Source organism: Heteronotia binoei, chromosome 21, assembly GCF_032191835.1.
Source record: "Heteronotia binoei isolate CCM8104 ecotype False Entrance Well chromosome 21, APGP_CSIRO_Hbin_v1, whole genome shotgun sequence".
Lineage (NCBI taxonomy): Eukaryota > Metazoa > Chordata > Lepidosauria > Squamata > Gekkonidae > Heteronotia > Heteronotia binoei.
This window is the reverse complement of record NC_083243.1, coordinates 94,804,209-94,819,994: the sequence shown is the minus strand read 5'-3', so window position 1 is coordinate 94,819,994 and position 15,786 is coordinate 94,804,209. Positions and strand designations below refer to the sequence as shown.

The window sequence follows — 15,786 nt, the reverse complement described above, 5'->3', positions numbered from 1 at the left end:
TGGGGGAGAGAGGGGAGGAACGTCTGCTGATCACTTCATTATTCCCTATGTGGATATCGATTCTCATAGGGTATAATGGGGAATTGATCTGGAGGTTTCAGGGGCTCTGGGGGAGCTGTTTTTTGAGGTAGAGGCACCAAATTTTCAGTATAGTATCTAGTGCCTCTCCCCAAAGTACCCCCAATTCTATGAGCCCCAAAAGAAGGTGCCATTATCCTTCATTATTTCCTATGGAAGGAAGACATTTAAAAAGGCGTGCTGTCCCTTTAAATGTGATGGCCAGAACTCCCTTGGAGTTCAATTATGCTTGTCACACCCTTGCTCCTGGCTCCACCCCCAATGTCTCCTGGGTTCTCCCCCCAAAGCCCCCAGATATTTCTTGAATTGGACTTGGCAACCCTAACTCATTTGAATGTTAGGACACACCCCCTGGCACAAGCCAGCTGGAACTGTGTTCCTGTGCATTCCTGCTAAAAAAAAAAAAGCCCCAGTCCTTCACATGTTCATACATGTGAAGCTTTTAAAGTGCAGCTAGTCTTCTTCAAAGTACATAAGAACATAAGAGAAGCCATGTTGGATCAGGCCAACACTCTGTCACACAGTGGCCAAAAAACCCAGGTGCCATCAGGAGGTCCACTAGTGGGGCCAGGACACTAGAAGCCCTCTCATTGTTGCCCCCCCCCCACAAAACAGGTAACAAACGCAGTCCTTCCTACTAGAAGACAATGTACTTCTTGCCTGTATGACTGCACCTGGAAGGCTTATATAAGGAAGTGTAGGAGGAAAAGCAGTGATCCAGGGCCCTCAAATAATGTCATTTCTACAGGATAGTGTATCTCAAGAGTCCAAACATGCTTCATAGTCTGCTTCATCATGTCTTGTCCCGTCTAAGGATTCACTGTCACAACATGCTAGGTTAATGTGTTTTTTTGCACACCCTCTCTAGCTGTACAGTGTTTTCCCTCCTGGAGACTACACTCAGTATTGCAAGCCCTTGAAGTAGAGAAGGACACTCTGGACCCTCCCTGAGTGATGAGATGTCTGTGACTTGTACAGGGGGAGGGTACAGCTGCCAGGCCAACCTCAATGCTGACATTCTTAATTCTTTTTTATGTTTCTCCCCCACCCCCCCGCCAATAACAGTTGACTATTTCCCTGTTCTGTGGTTCATTTGTGGTCCAGTTGAGTAATGTTTCCTTCCCCTGTCCCCCCCCCCGAGTTTAAGACCAGAGATTCTGGTTTCTATCTACCAGCCAGGGACTGAGCTGTGGATGTTCCCAAAGTGAAGGTGGCAGGCACTCCCTTCCCACTGAAGACAAAAACCAGCAACCTATTTCCTGCCTTCAGTGACTCTGGGAAAGAGTGCCCAAACATCTCAAGGTGTCCTCATCTACTTCTAGTAAAAGAAATCTTCACAGCAAGTCCAGTGTTCCATTCTCTATTGCCTGCAGTTTAACTTTACTGGTAGTCATTTCTTTCTTCAGTATCTTGGAGTGCCTCTAGATTTCAGCAGCATCAAAAATGTAACAAGCACCTTATCTTTCTGATGTTTGTCCATTACCATGGATTTAGGCTTCAGTATACCGAGCATCTGTTTAAGCCAGTGTTGGATACTCTAGCTGAAACAGTTTAATCTATTTTGTCACAACTTTCATCACAATTTTGTAATAAGCCTGTTCTTAATGAATTTTTAACTCAACCAACCACTGAATTCCATTGCATTTCTTGAAGAAGAATTCCTCCTGTTCTTTTCAATGAAGCTGAAGCAAAATCACTGTTATAAAAGTATTATCCAGGAACAAATGAAAATGTTAAAATTGCAGAAGTACTTTTTATTTAAAATATGCATTAAATGGGCACTGCAGCCTTTGGCCTTTGATTTAAAAATCCTTCGCTTTTTATTTTAGATATCTTCACAGCTTTGCAATGTTTCTGTTGTTACACAAGCACATATTACTGGATCACTGTGTACACTTACCTATCCATGAGGGCTGTAACTGGCAAACTTCCCAGCAGCATTCTTTGTACACTGTATAACACATCTAAAAATCTTCCACTGATGTCTGCACTAACAGGTAGAGAATGGCCTAGACATTATCCTTCAGCCATGTCAATGAAATGTTTATATGAATAGGAGAATTTATGGCATAAATTAACCAAAGAATCTTTTCACCTTTTTTATCTTGGTGGTCTTAAACTCAATCATGTTTGTTTTACTGCATGAATGAAAAACTTTGATTTGCCACTAACAGTTTGTTTGAAGTTACAACACTGGTGCTGGTATACCAGCAGAAGACTCTGAAGTTGCAGATATTCATAATCTGTTGTGCTTCACTGGCGTCTTTTGCTTACTTTTTCCCAGCAATGCACTAAGGACTATTATGCATACTTTCTTGAGTAATCTCCATTGAACTAAATGGAATTTTACTTCTGTGTAAATGAGGATACTATGGGGTTGTACGTGTTTATTCCTTATGGAAGAAATAGGGGCTCATGCCCATAGTTCAGAATGGTGAAGCCATAAATCCCTGTTCCCTATTTATTTCAGCATAATGTTCCAAAGTAAAGGGGCATGTATTATAAAGAATGTGGGTTTCTTTTAAAAGAATCACACCCAGAAGCAAGTCTGGATTTCTCTTACTGCAGTTTTTTTTTTTTTTGTATTGTTGCAATCCAATTTTAAATGTAGTTTTAGAATGAAAAACAAATAGTAAGGATTAGCTAAGGAACTTTCTTAGTGATATAGAAACCAGTAGTACCATTACAAAGAACGTAGGAATTTAATTAATAAGAGGCATGGAAAACAACTAGAAAAAATGTTGACTTTACAAACCAGTTGATCCAGATTGTTCAGACCTGTCCACATCTTCATCCACAAAGTCATTTTCTTCCAATTAGCGTTTTTCTAATTGTATTTAATTCTTTCAGCCTGAAACTTTGTCAAATGTAAGCTTTGCAACACATTTTTGTTTTTTTACCCAGAGAAGAAATTTCTTTGTGATAGTCCCAAATCAAGTCTCTCTTATATCAACCAAAAGCCATGACAATTTTTCTGCAGTATACAGGAAGTTGAGCATTGAATGTCATCTTCCTCTCTTTGTAGTGTGTTTTTCTGCCCCTTTCCTATATTGTGTAATTCCTGTGATTTTTTTTCTAGCACCTTTCCCTACTCTATTCAACACAGAAGTCAAGACTTTTGCTTACTGTAGCCCTATGCCTTTGCGCATATAACTTTGTGTAAAATGAACAGCAAATGGTAGGCTAAAGCCATTTTCATGGGTAGGTGGATTTATTTTTATGAATGAAATATGTCCATGCTTCATTCTTAGTAAAGGATAAATAATTTGATAACTGAGCAAACTGGATTTTCATTTACCAAGGAAAACAGCCTATAACTGAGTGACAGCCAGTCATTGATTCACTGTTAAGAGATAACAGTAATAGATTTAACATGCTTGTGTTCAGATTTAATTTTAATCAGCTAATCTTTAAAGAGACAAAATTGTTGCATTTTTGAAATCCAATTTAAATTTTAAAATCATTAATTTGTATTCACTGAGAGAGAGATCAGCAGTGTTGCTAAGACCAACGATGAGCCCTCAAAGTTGTTCTCTCTCTAAACTGCACTACAGGAATCTAAACCAGAAATCCTCTTGGAATCCAGTAGACGCTGCTTACAAAGCAGCCTCCTCCATCCCCAGAGTGTGCTCTCAGATAGATCAGTGGCCCCTTTATGTAGATCAATGCGCTTTGTACTCTGTGCCCCCACCTAAAATAACTTTTTTTTGCTAGGATCCATCCTACACAGAACAGAATAGGATAATCCATGTTGATATCCATTGTTAAATCAGGTAAAGGTAAAAGGCAGTCCCCTGTGCAAGCACCAGTCATTTCCAACTCTGGGGTGACGTTGCTTTCACAACATTTTCATGGCAGACTTTTTTAATGGAGTGGTTTACCATTGCCTTCCCCAGTCATCTGCACTTTCCCCCCAGCAAGCTGGATACTCATTTTACCAACCTCAGAAGGATGGAAGGCTGAGTCAACCTCAAGCCGGCTACCTGAACCCAGCTTCCGCCGGGATTGAACTCAGGTCATGAGCAGAGCTTAGGACTGCAGTACTGCAGCTTTACTACTCTGAGCCACAGGGCTCTTACATGTTTAAATCAAGGGAAGAGTTTTTTGACAACTGTATAGCAAGGCTAAGTGCTTGACAAATAGGGAAAACTATCTTGTGCTAGAAGTTTTCTTGGATTCTCATTGTATAAAGGGAAAAAGAGAACCCCACAAGGGACTAAAATGAGACTTATTTGAAATAAAGATAAAGGTCTGGATCCAACTACATTATTTTAAAGTAAAGAAGATAAAGGAGTACTCTCTCAATTTGTAACATCCCCCACGCATCAGGCCTGGCGCATGTTAGACTTGATCTTTGCGGCCGGGGTTGTGGTGGACGATATAACTATGGAAGCTGTGCCATGGTCGGACCACCGTGCCCTTAAGGCTCATATGAACGCTCCACCCCAAACCTGCTTAGGCGGCGAGCCTTTTTTGGCTCGCCCGCAGAGCCAAATGGACCCGGAACGGTTCCAAATGGCTCTTCGGGATCCCTGGCCCTCTGGCGATTCCTTGCAGACCCTGGTTGAGGTCTGGCATAGCCGACTCTCCAGGGCTATTGAAGAGATCGCACCTTGACGCCCTCTGCGACCCCGGACTAGGCTGGCGCCGTGGTATACCCCGGAACTACGCCAGCTGAAACAAGGTCTCAGACGGCTAGAGAGGCAATGGCGGCGTACTCGAGATGAAGCGATTAGAGCATCTTATAGGGAGCCACAAAGAAAATGTACTTTGTGGCTAAGATTGCGTCTGCAAATTCGCGCCCGGCACAATTATTTAGGATAATTCGAACACTCACTACACTGCCACAGGGCAAACCAAATGTTAAGGAATTAGAGATAGGCGTGAGGCTTTTGCAAAATATTTTGCAGACAAAGTCCAATCGCTCCACCGCGACTGCCCCAAACATATTGATTCAGTATGTAAACTCAAGGCTCCGTGCCTGCCTTCTAGTTTGATCCTGGATCACTTCGACCCGCTCAGCTTGGAGGAAGTTGACAGAGTCCTCTCTCCTGCATGTGCAACAACTTGTGATCTTGACCCCGTGTCCCTCCTGGCTAATTAAAGCCTGCCTGGAGGAACTAACAACAACAACAACAACAAATTTTATTTGTATCCCGCCCTCCCCGCCGGAGCAGGCTCAGGGCGGCTAACAACATGGTTCAGAGTTAAATTATACAAGTAAATAAAACTACATTAAACATTATCAGCATTTAGTTAAAATCTGGTTAAGCTTTAAAATTAAATTAGTTAAGATGTCCTATATGGGACATCATAAATAGATCTCTTTCAGAGGGCCGTTTTCCTGTCCCTCTGAAGGAGGCAGTGGTCCGCCCTCTCTTAAAAAAGGCTACATCAGACCCGACCCATTACCGGCCCGTCTCAAATTTGCTCTTTTTGGGCAAAGTTATTGAGAGGGCTGTTGCGCTGCAGCTGCAGAGCTTTCTGGAGGACGCTTCCGCCTTAGATCCATTCCAGTCCGGCTTCCACCCGGGACATGGGACGGAGACCGTCTTGGTCGCTCTCATGGATGATCTCCGGAGGCATCTGGATCGAGGCGGCGTGGCAGTTTTGTTGCTGTTAGACCTATCGGCTGCTTTCGATATGGTCGATCACCGGCTGCTGGCCCGCCGCCTCGCCAACGCAGGGATTCAGGGGTCAGCTTTACAGTGGCTTTCCTCTTTCCTTGAGGGTCAGGGACAAAGGGTGGCAATTGGGGGAGAGCTATCCCAGAGACACTCACTTAATTGTGGGGTGCCGCTGGGAGCAGTTCTCTCTCCGATGTTATTTAACATCTTTATGCGCCCCCTTGCCCAGATTGCCCGCAGTCATGGGCTGGGTTGCCATCAGTACGCTGATGACACCCAGCTCTATCTATTGATGGGTGACCGGACTGACAATGCCCCGGAAAATCTGAACCGGGCGTTGCAAGCTGTGGCAGACTAGATTAAGCTGAGTGGGCTGAAACTGAACCCAGCGAAGACAGAGGTCCTTTGCCTGGGTCGCAGCGGTTTAGGGAATGGGGTCTCTCTCTGCAGTGCGCAGAGTTAAGAGCTTGGGAGTTCTACTGGAGCCTTCCTTGACAATGGAGGCCCAGATAGCAGCTACTGCCAAGTCCGCCTTTTTTCATCTTAGATGGGTGAGGCAGTTGGCCCCCTTCCTGGAGCGCAGCAACCTAGCAACAGTGATCCACGCAACGGTCACCTTGAGGTTAGACTACTGTAATGGCCTCTACATGGGGCTGCCCCTGTACCGAACCCGGAAACTGCAGCTAGTGCAAAATGCAGCAGCCAGGCTGCTACTGGGACTGCCTCGGTGGGAACATGTGCAGTCTGGGCTGCAAGAATTGCACTGGCTGCCAATTGTTTACTGGGTTCGTTACAAGGTGCTGGTCATCACCTTTAAAGCCCTATATGGTCGAGGACCTGCCTACCTTAAGGACTGCCTCTCTCCATTTGTTCCCCAGAGAGCACTGCGATCAAGCTCAAAAAATCTTCTCGTAATCCCTGGGCCAAAAGAAACCAAATTAAAAACTACTAGAGAACAGGCGTTCTCTACAAAGGCCCCCCAATGGTGGAATCAACTGCCGGAAGAGGTGCGGGCCCTACGGGATCTTAACCAGTTCCGTAGGGCCTGCAAAACTGCCCTCTTCCAGCTAGGTTTTTAAGACGGAACTCTTGATAAGATCAATAACACCGAGCCATCTTACACATAATTTGACTGTATTAAAAGGTCATATTGTTTTATTGGTTTTACTGTTTAAATTATTAATTATATTATATATTGTTTTATTTGTATCATGGTTTTACCATGTCTTGTTAGCCGCCCTGAGCCTGCCTAGGCGGGGAAGGCGGGGTATAAATAAAAAGTTTATTTATTATTTATTATTAAATTTGAGACTAATGAACTTGGAGAAATAAGGTTAAAAGAGGGACACCAACGTTTGTTTTGAATACCTGTGGTCGGGCAAAACCCGCTCCGAAACACATCTGCTGACTTGTTGGATGTCACAGGAAATGACGTTATAGAAACAACGCGAGATTTCTCAACCATCGAAAACGAGACTTCGTGGCAAGAAAGGAAGGAAGTGGCCATTAAGAGAATGGAAAACGGCAAGCCTCCTAGCCCTCTCTAGGACTTTAAATCGTAGAGAAGTACCGGCGGCCATTAAAAGAAGGTCAAAAGTTTAAAAAAATTTAAAAAGTAAATGGGATTTTAAAAAATAGTGGAGTTGGCAGATATCATCATTAAAAGGTGAAATCTATTGGACTATATGTTTTGAACTAATTTTGGAGCATTCCAGGAGAAAAAAGGGAACAGAAGAGCCGCAGATACCATTTTGAAGAAAATAAAACTTAAAAAAATTAATATCTCGACTTAGGAGCTTCTGAGAATGGTGATTTTAGGCTGATCTTAAAGGCCATGCCTTAATCTATAAGACTGTGAAATTGGAAATTAATTTGGTGAGGTCAACTTCAGAGCCCATTTTAGCAATGGGCAGACAGTGATGTCTGTGAATAAATCAGGAGCAAAGCAGATTCGTACGAGGGCTAGAACACTTGAAGAAGCAAAAATGTCTAAATGGCAGCAGGCAATAGATGCCATGGAGGCAAGACTGGCAAAAGTAATAAAAGATTCAGTAACTGAGAGTAAGAAGGAATTAAAAAAAGACATTGAATCCAGTGCAGAGGCGATTAAAAAAGAATTTAAAAAAGAAATTGAGGATCTCAGGAAAGACTCCTAAGCAGCGTTAAAGAAAGTGCAGGAGGTTGAAGAAAAGGTGAAAGACCAAGACTCAAGAATTGACACAGTGGATTCCACTATAAAAAAAATGCAGGAGAAAGCAGTGCTACAAGACTAAACTAACGGAAAATCAGATACGTCTGAGAGGGGAGCCTGAATCCAGTGAGACTGATTTAAGGACATATATAATAAGAATCATTGCTGAGTTTTTGGGAGATGACCCTGATGAAACCAGTTATTTCTATGACTATATTTACAGGGTTAACTCAGAATATGCCAGAAAAAACAAAGAGATGTGGTGATAAGATTTGTGACAAGAGACATGGTGGGAAGGATTCTAAGTAAACAATTTGAAAATGCACTGGAGGTGGATGGCAGTAGTGTAAGAATCATGAAAGAATTGCCATGGAAAGTCATAAATGACAGGAGATTATACAAAAAACTGACTGAAAAGCTGAGAGAAAATGAAATGAGAGATGGATACTTCCAGAGGAGTTAAGTTTTGAATATAAAGGAAAGAGATTTACCATCACAAGCACTCAAGAAATGACAAAGTTTTTGGACGAATATAAGGAATTTGAGGGTACAGATTAAAAATAGAAAATCATGATGGATTACAAATTAATATCTTGGAATGTAAATAGACTAAATTCACCACAAAAAAGGGCAACGTTTCATTGGATTGGGAAACAAAAATGTAATATAATTTGTTTACAAGTACTTATTAAACAAATGGATTACAAATTTTTATGGAATAAACAACTTGGTGTGGAATTTTGCTCACTGGCTAAGGAGGAAAAAAGGGGTGTTGTTTTTTTATGTCAAACAAGAATTAGACCCAAAATTGATTTTTAAGGATGATGATGGTAGATATATTGCGGTGGAAGTGTTGTTGAACTATAAAAGAACTTTGCTCCCCAAATGGAGCAAAAGACTCTTTCTTTAAAGACATTATGCAACTATTAGATCAAGTGACATATGAGCAAATTATGATAATGGGGGACATTAATGGAAGTCAAAAATATTTTGGACAGATCTGGGGGAAAAATAATGAAAGAAAATTACCAAAGTCATTTTTTGAGTTAGTAAAACAAGAAAGTCTGGAAGATATATGGAGGGAATTTAACCCTAAAGAACATGACTATACTTTCTTTTCAGTAAGACATATTCTTTCTCAAGAATTGATATGCTATGGATTGCAAAAGATCTTGGACTTATAACGAAAAAAACAGAGATTCTTCCTAAAGTAGGGGCAAACCACAATCCATTAATGTGGACCACAAAACCCATGAAAAAGACTCTAAGATGGTGGATAAATGAAGATTTGCTACAGAAAAAGGACGTAGTGGTGTCTCTGGAAAAAGAGACTAAGTCTTTCTTTCAAATAAATGAAAAACAGGACATTCAATTTCAAACTGTGTGGGACGCATATAAAGCGGTAATGAGGGGTATTTTAATTACATTGAACAATAAAGATAAAAGAGCCAAAGACAAGCTAATGTTGGATATTCAAAAAGAGATTGGAAAAAAGGAGAAGGAGCTTAAAAAGAGACCTTGGAAAAAGAAAATTAAAGGGAGATTACAATATTACAAAGTCAATTGAGTCATTTGTTAAACAAAGAAGTGGAATGGAATTTAAAAAGACTTCAACAGAAATCTTTTGAAGGAGAGAATAAACCTGGAAAATATTTGGCCTGGCAAATGAAAAAAAAAAAGGAGAATAAAATTATTAACAAAATAGTATTGGGAGGTAAGGACACTGTTGACCAGGAAGGAATCAAAAGAGAATTTTATAAATACTATGCCAAGTTGTTTAAAGGTCAAAAAGTGGACACGGGAAAAATTGATGCGTATTTACAGAAAATTAAAGTAAACCCCCTAATAGAAAATATGGAGAAGGTATTAAATGAACCAATTGAAAGAGGAGAAGCAGAGGCGGCAATTAATTCAATGAAATTAGGGAAAGCACCTGGTCCAGATGGCTTTACAGCAAAATTTTATAAAGTTCTTGCGGAGGTGCTATCACCAAAATTTCAGAAATTGATGAATATTATAAGAACAGATGGGAAAATACCCAACACATGGAAAGTTATCTCGTTGATACCGAAAGAAGACAGAGACGCCATGAATGTAAAAAACTATAGACCAATTTCACTACTTAATAATGACTATAAGATATATGCTAGAATTTTAGCAGAACGCCTTAAACAGCATCTGAACAATTTTATCAAAAAAGAGCAAGCAGGATTTCTTCCCAGGAGGCATATTAGAGATAATATCAGAACAGTTATAAACATTATTGAATATTATGAGAAACATCTGGAAAAAGAAGTAGCATTATTTTTTGCAGACGCAGAGAAAGCATTTGATAATGTGCAATGGGATTTTATGTTTGCAGTGATGGAGAAACTGAGATTGGGAGAAGACTTTGTAAGAATGGTGAAGGCGATATATGCTGAACAACAAGCAAGACTCTGTATAAATGCAGATTTGACGGAAAAATGGCAATTAGTAAAGGAACAAGACAAGGTTGCCCTCTATCTCCACTGATATTTATAATGACTTTAGAGGTTTTGCTTATGCAAATTCAAGAAGATAAGGAGACAGAGGGTCTGAAACAGAGGTTTTTCTTATAAATACAGAGCGTTTGCAGATGATGTAATGTTTATAAATGAAAATCCCACTCATGTAACACCATTGTTGCTTTGTAAGATACAAGAGTATGAAGAACTGGCAGGTTTTTACATAAATAAAGAAAAATCGAAAATTTTGTGCAAAAATATGTCAAAGAGTAAACAGAAAGAACTACACAAATTAACAAAATGTGAAGTTACCTCTAAAGTAAAATATTTAGGTGTGGAAATCACAACAAAAATATTGATTTGTATAAAAATAATTATGAGAAGCTTTGACGTAAGATTGATGGAGACTTAATAAAATGGAAAAAGTTGAATTTGTCTTTACTGGGCAGAATTTCCGCAATTAAAATGAATGTCTTACCAAGAATTATGTTCCTGTTTCAAACAATTCCAATAGTGAAGGATAATAAACAATTTAATAAATGGCAAAGGAAAATTTCAGAATTTGCATGGGCTGGGAAAAAACCAAGAATTAAAATGAAAATTTTGACTGATGCAAAAGAAAGGGGAGGTTTCCAACTGCCTGACTTAAAGTTGTACCACGATGCAGTATGTTTGGTGTGGATCAAGGAATGGATGACGTTATTAAATAGAAAACTACTAGCACTAGAAGGTCATGGAAATGTCTTTGGTTGGCATGCTTATGTGTGTTATGGAAAAAGTAAGATGGTCAGTTTTTTTCTCACATCACTATATAACAAGCAATTTGTTAAATACCTGGTCAAAATATAAAAGATATGGGGACGAAAGGAAACCGCTTTGGATTGTGCCAACAGAAGTAATAGCATTATATTCCGATATTAATGAAGAGAAGTGGCTATCATACAAACAATTGTTAAAAATACAAGGAGGAAAGGTGGAATTAAAATCAGCTGAAGAACTACAATACAAATAGAATTGGTTTCAATTGCAACAGATCAAGAGCTTGCTTGAACAGGACATTAAAATGATGGAATAAGACAAGAACAAACAGAACTGGAAAGAATGCTGTTTGGTGATAATGAAAAATTGATTTCAAGAATTTATAAATTATTGTTGAAATGGTCTATGGAAGATAAAGTAGTCAAATCTCAAATGATAAAATGGGCAATAAATATAAAGAAATACAGATGGAGCCATGGGAGTACTTATGGAAGAACTCTATGAAGATATCGACATGTTATAACATAAAATAAAACTGTTTCAAAATGCTATATAGGTGGTATATGACCCCTAAGAAATTTGCAAAAATGAATAATCAGGTGTCAGATAGATGTTGGAAATGTAAAAAACATGAAGGATCTTTCTACCATATGTGGTGGACTTGTGAAAAGGCAAACCAATTTTGGCAAATGATTCAGTAAGAGCTCTCAAAAATTTTGGGTTACAATATTAAGAAGGCACCAGACATCTTTTTGTTGGGATTACAAAGGGAAGAATTTCCAAAACAAGATACAACGATAACTTGGTACATGCTTTCAGCTGCACGGACATTATATGTGCAGATGTGGCAGCAGGATAAAACACCAGAAAAATGGGACTGGACTTGAAAAGTTATGAACTGGAGTGAAATGGACAAGCTTACAAGAATCTTAAAAGAATGTGATCTAGAGAAGTTTAAAAATGAGTGGGGGAAATTTCAAATATATGTTGAAAAACAATGGAAGGTTAAAGGATACTTGGTGATTTTTGATAATAGTTGAACTTTTAAGGAATAATAAATGGACTACAGTTAAAAAGCGTGACTATGTGAATATAATTTCTTTTTAACTTTCTTTTGATAAGGACTAAAGGATTATAATGAAGATGGATTATAATTTCTTTTTTCTCTTCTTGTTTGAAGATTTTTTTTAATGAAGATTCTTTAATAGATAAAATTACCTTTTATTTTTTAGCAATTTAATTAAAATAAACCATCGGGGGTCTTGAAAAGGGGGGGAGGGAGGAGAAAAATGTAATGTATTTGTACTAACTTTTTAATAATAGATTATTAGTATTATAACAATATATTGCAGAATAATAAAATTGGTTTAAACAAAAGAGAACCCCACAAGGAATTTTTTTAACCAAGCTGCTTCAAGAGAGTTCTCTACCTTCAAAGGATCCTGCAGTACATATAACGTTAATTCAGGATCTCAATTACCAGGGCTTTTTTTGTAGGAAAAAGCCCAGCAGGAACTCATTTGCATATTAGGTCACACCCCGACATCACCACTGTTTCACACCAGCCTTTTTTGTAGAAGCCCAGCAGGAACTCATTTGCATATTAGGCTGCCACCACCCTGACACCAAGCCAGCTGGAACTGCATTCCTGTGTGTTCCTGCTAAAAAAAAAAGCCCTGTTTACTACTACATATTAGGTATTCTAACTTTAAAAATATTTATCAGGGACTGTTAAACACCACAGGGATTAAGGAAGGTGCTCAACAATGCAATCCGATACAGAGACTCCAGTCTAAATACAATGAAGTCAATGGGCTTAGACTGGACTAGCTCTGCACAGCACTGTACTGCAACTAATACATTTGCTTTGTACTGAAACCTAGGCGGAAAACTCAGCAAGATAAAAAATAAAAACTGATAAGAGATTCAAGGATTGGTATGGGTGCAAGGTTGATGACCACTATATTTAAGCAGGGGGGTGGGCATGTTGCCAAAATGGCCAGCTGGGCTTAAGTTGAGGAGTAAATTTCAAGAGAACTGCCATTTTTTGCAGAAAATTTCTAAAACAATCACTGTTAGCTTCAATGACCAGGGCAGGATCCTCTTGTCCAAGGGTTGCCAATCCCCAGCTGGGTCCAGGAGATCCCTTGGTTTGGACCTATCAAAAAGCATGGGGGAGGGAATGGCTGCTGGGCACTCCACTTTACCCTATAGAGACCAATCCAAAGAGACCAGTCCAAAGAGATCCTATAGAGACCAATCCAGTGGAGAATCAATCCATGGGTATTGGGTGTGTGTGTGTGTTTTGAGGAAGAGGCATAAAATTTTCAGCATAGCTGCTAGTGCCTCTCCTCAACCCCCCCCATTAAAAAAATTGGACCAGGGGGCCCAATTCTATGAGCCCAAAAAAGGTGTCCCCACCCTCCAATTTTTGTAATGGAGAGAAAACATTTTAAAGGAATGTGGTCCCTTTAAATGCAATGGCAGCTCACCTGGAACTCGCTTTGGAGTTCCCTCTCCTGGAGCCTTCCTCCTCTCTCCTGGAATCTCCTGGTAAGTCCCCACCCATTTGTTGGCCTCACCAGATAACCCTGTCTTGTCCAGCTAGAAGAGATTTGTTGTTGTATTCTCCTTGTTTAAGCAAAAAAAAAAAAGGCTTTCAGGCTGTTTGCTATATACTAGTGTCCCTGTTCCACTATCAATCATTTACAACACTCAGATTCAGAAAATTTTATACATCTTTATTAGAAAAATCACCATATTTCTAGAAGTTTAAAAGGAAGCATTGGTTACAAGAGAAGAGGGCCGTCAAGCAGTCCATGCTGCACATGGTTTTCAATGCAAGCTGAAGGCCAATGATTTAGTGGCCTCTGGCAAAATTGCACGCAAGACACACACTTTAAAAAGTTGGGGTGGGGAGAGTAAGCAATCACTAAATGATTTTCTCGACATAATTAGCAGGATACAGTCCAACCTGACCAGTCTGAAGCCGGCCTTTGCACCAACCCTGTTCATCCTCTTCACTGATTTTCATTAGCTCTTCACCTAGAGATTTAAAAAAAAGTCTCAGAATAATTGAAACAAAGACCTATCAACTCACTCTTATCAACAGATCAGGTGTCCACTGAAGCATGAGCATATTCTTCCAGCCTTTCGTAGTTTCCAGCACATGTACATCATAGGCAGAAATAGTAAGCACTGAGCAAAGTTTGAGGCCTTCCTCCAGCTTAAGGTAGGGTACATGCCACTTATTCAGTCAGTTTCCTTTAAACTGAGTCCCTTGCCAAGTATTATCAGTGTTAACTTCTATTCCTATACACCCCCAGCCATTTTACCATGGGTCTAAGGCAACAAGGCCATTCTACAGAGCAGCATCTTAGAGAAGCAACTCTCAGGCAGCAACAATTGGGACTTGGGTCCAGTTCCAGTATCTTTGTGCCTTCTCAATTGACTACAATCCTATCGAGTCAACTCTGGCATTTTAAACAGCCATGCAGGATTCACACACAGCAATTAGTGACATTAAAGGCTCCTTGCAACAGGCACAACCATCCTGACCTCTGCATGCTACAAAAAGCATAAGACTACCACAATTTTCTTTTCTCCACTTTTGAAAGGAAATGTCAGTTTAAAAATAGTACACAGTGAAAACAACGACAAGACCTTGCTTATCTTTTGGACTGTTAATGTAAGTGACTGGCCTTACTTAATAAGGAGGCAAATTATGATACAATTTATATAAGTGTGCTTTAATGATGTGCCAACCACAGTTTAAAAAAAGTGGAGTGACCCAATTAAGCATATGCTATGAAGCTTATAAAGCAAATAGAAAATGTTGAATTATTCTTTGACAGGTATACTAGTTTTACAAAAGATCACTTTGACTTTCAGACCAGGAATATAAATAGCTCAGAGCCCCTTCCATTCTTATCTTCTCCCATGGGAGAAGGTAAGAAAGAAGGATGATGCACAGATACTGGCAGAAGTTGGTATGCACAGCTAGCAACCAAGAATTATTTGGTTTTATTTGTACAGTCATCGCTTGACCTTCATGCTACAGAGGATCTTGTGGTACTCCATCAACCTGAGGTACATAAATGTAATAGTACCAACTAAGCAGCTGAGACATAGGCTTCATGCAGTCCCACTGCTGGATCTGAAAGATTTTAGTACCTGCAAGAAGAGAGAGTCAGATTTTTGCAAAAATAAAGTTAAAGCATGAATTAAAGATGTTCCCAAGATCCAGATGGTCCCTATAATGTGCCCTTTTCAGTCCTCAATATATTGAAGCAAGCAGATACAGTTCTTAAATGTTCTTCATGTTTTGCTGTGCTATCGGATCATTAGTCACACAGCAGTTCCTTAAGCTGACTGTGGAACCACTAGTCACACAGCCAACCTAACACTAACATGCTCCCAGAAATCCAAGAATGCAAAGGAGTGATAATGCTCAACTTATCATGTCACTGGTTGTAATGAACGATACCTCCACGCAGGGCTTTTTTTGAGCAGGAATGTACAGGAATGCAGTTCCAGCTGGCTTAGTATCAGGGGGTGTAGCCTAATATGCAAATGAATTTCTGCTGGGCTTTTTCTACACAAAGCCCTGTGCAAAACAATGGTGGCATCAGGGTGTGTGGCCTAA

The 15,786-nt window shown here is 39.8% G+C and overlaps 1 protein-coding gene across 9 annotated transcripts in view; it reads right to left on the bottom strand.

Moving 5' to 3' along the window:
• Nucleotides 1–13,861: 13,861 nt before the first annotated feature.
• PACSIN3 (protein kinase C and casein kinase substrate in neurons 3) overlaps nucleotides 13,862–15,786 on the bottom strand; it is a 39,283-nt gene continuing 37,358 nt past the window's right edge. For all 9 annotated transcript variants that reach the window (XM_060263066.1, XM_060263068.1, XM_060263065.1 and 6 more), the window contains one exon: nucleotides 13,862–14,186. In XM_060263066.1, the coding sequence (XP_060119049.1) occupies nucleotides 14,074–14,186 (113 nt within the window). In that variant the 3' untranslated portion in view covers nucleotides 13,862–14,073. The remainder of the gene's footprint in view (nucleotides 14,187–15,786) is intronic.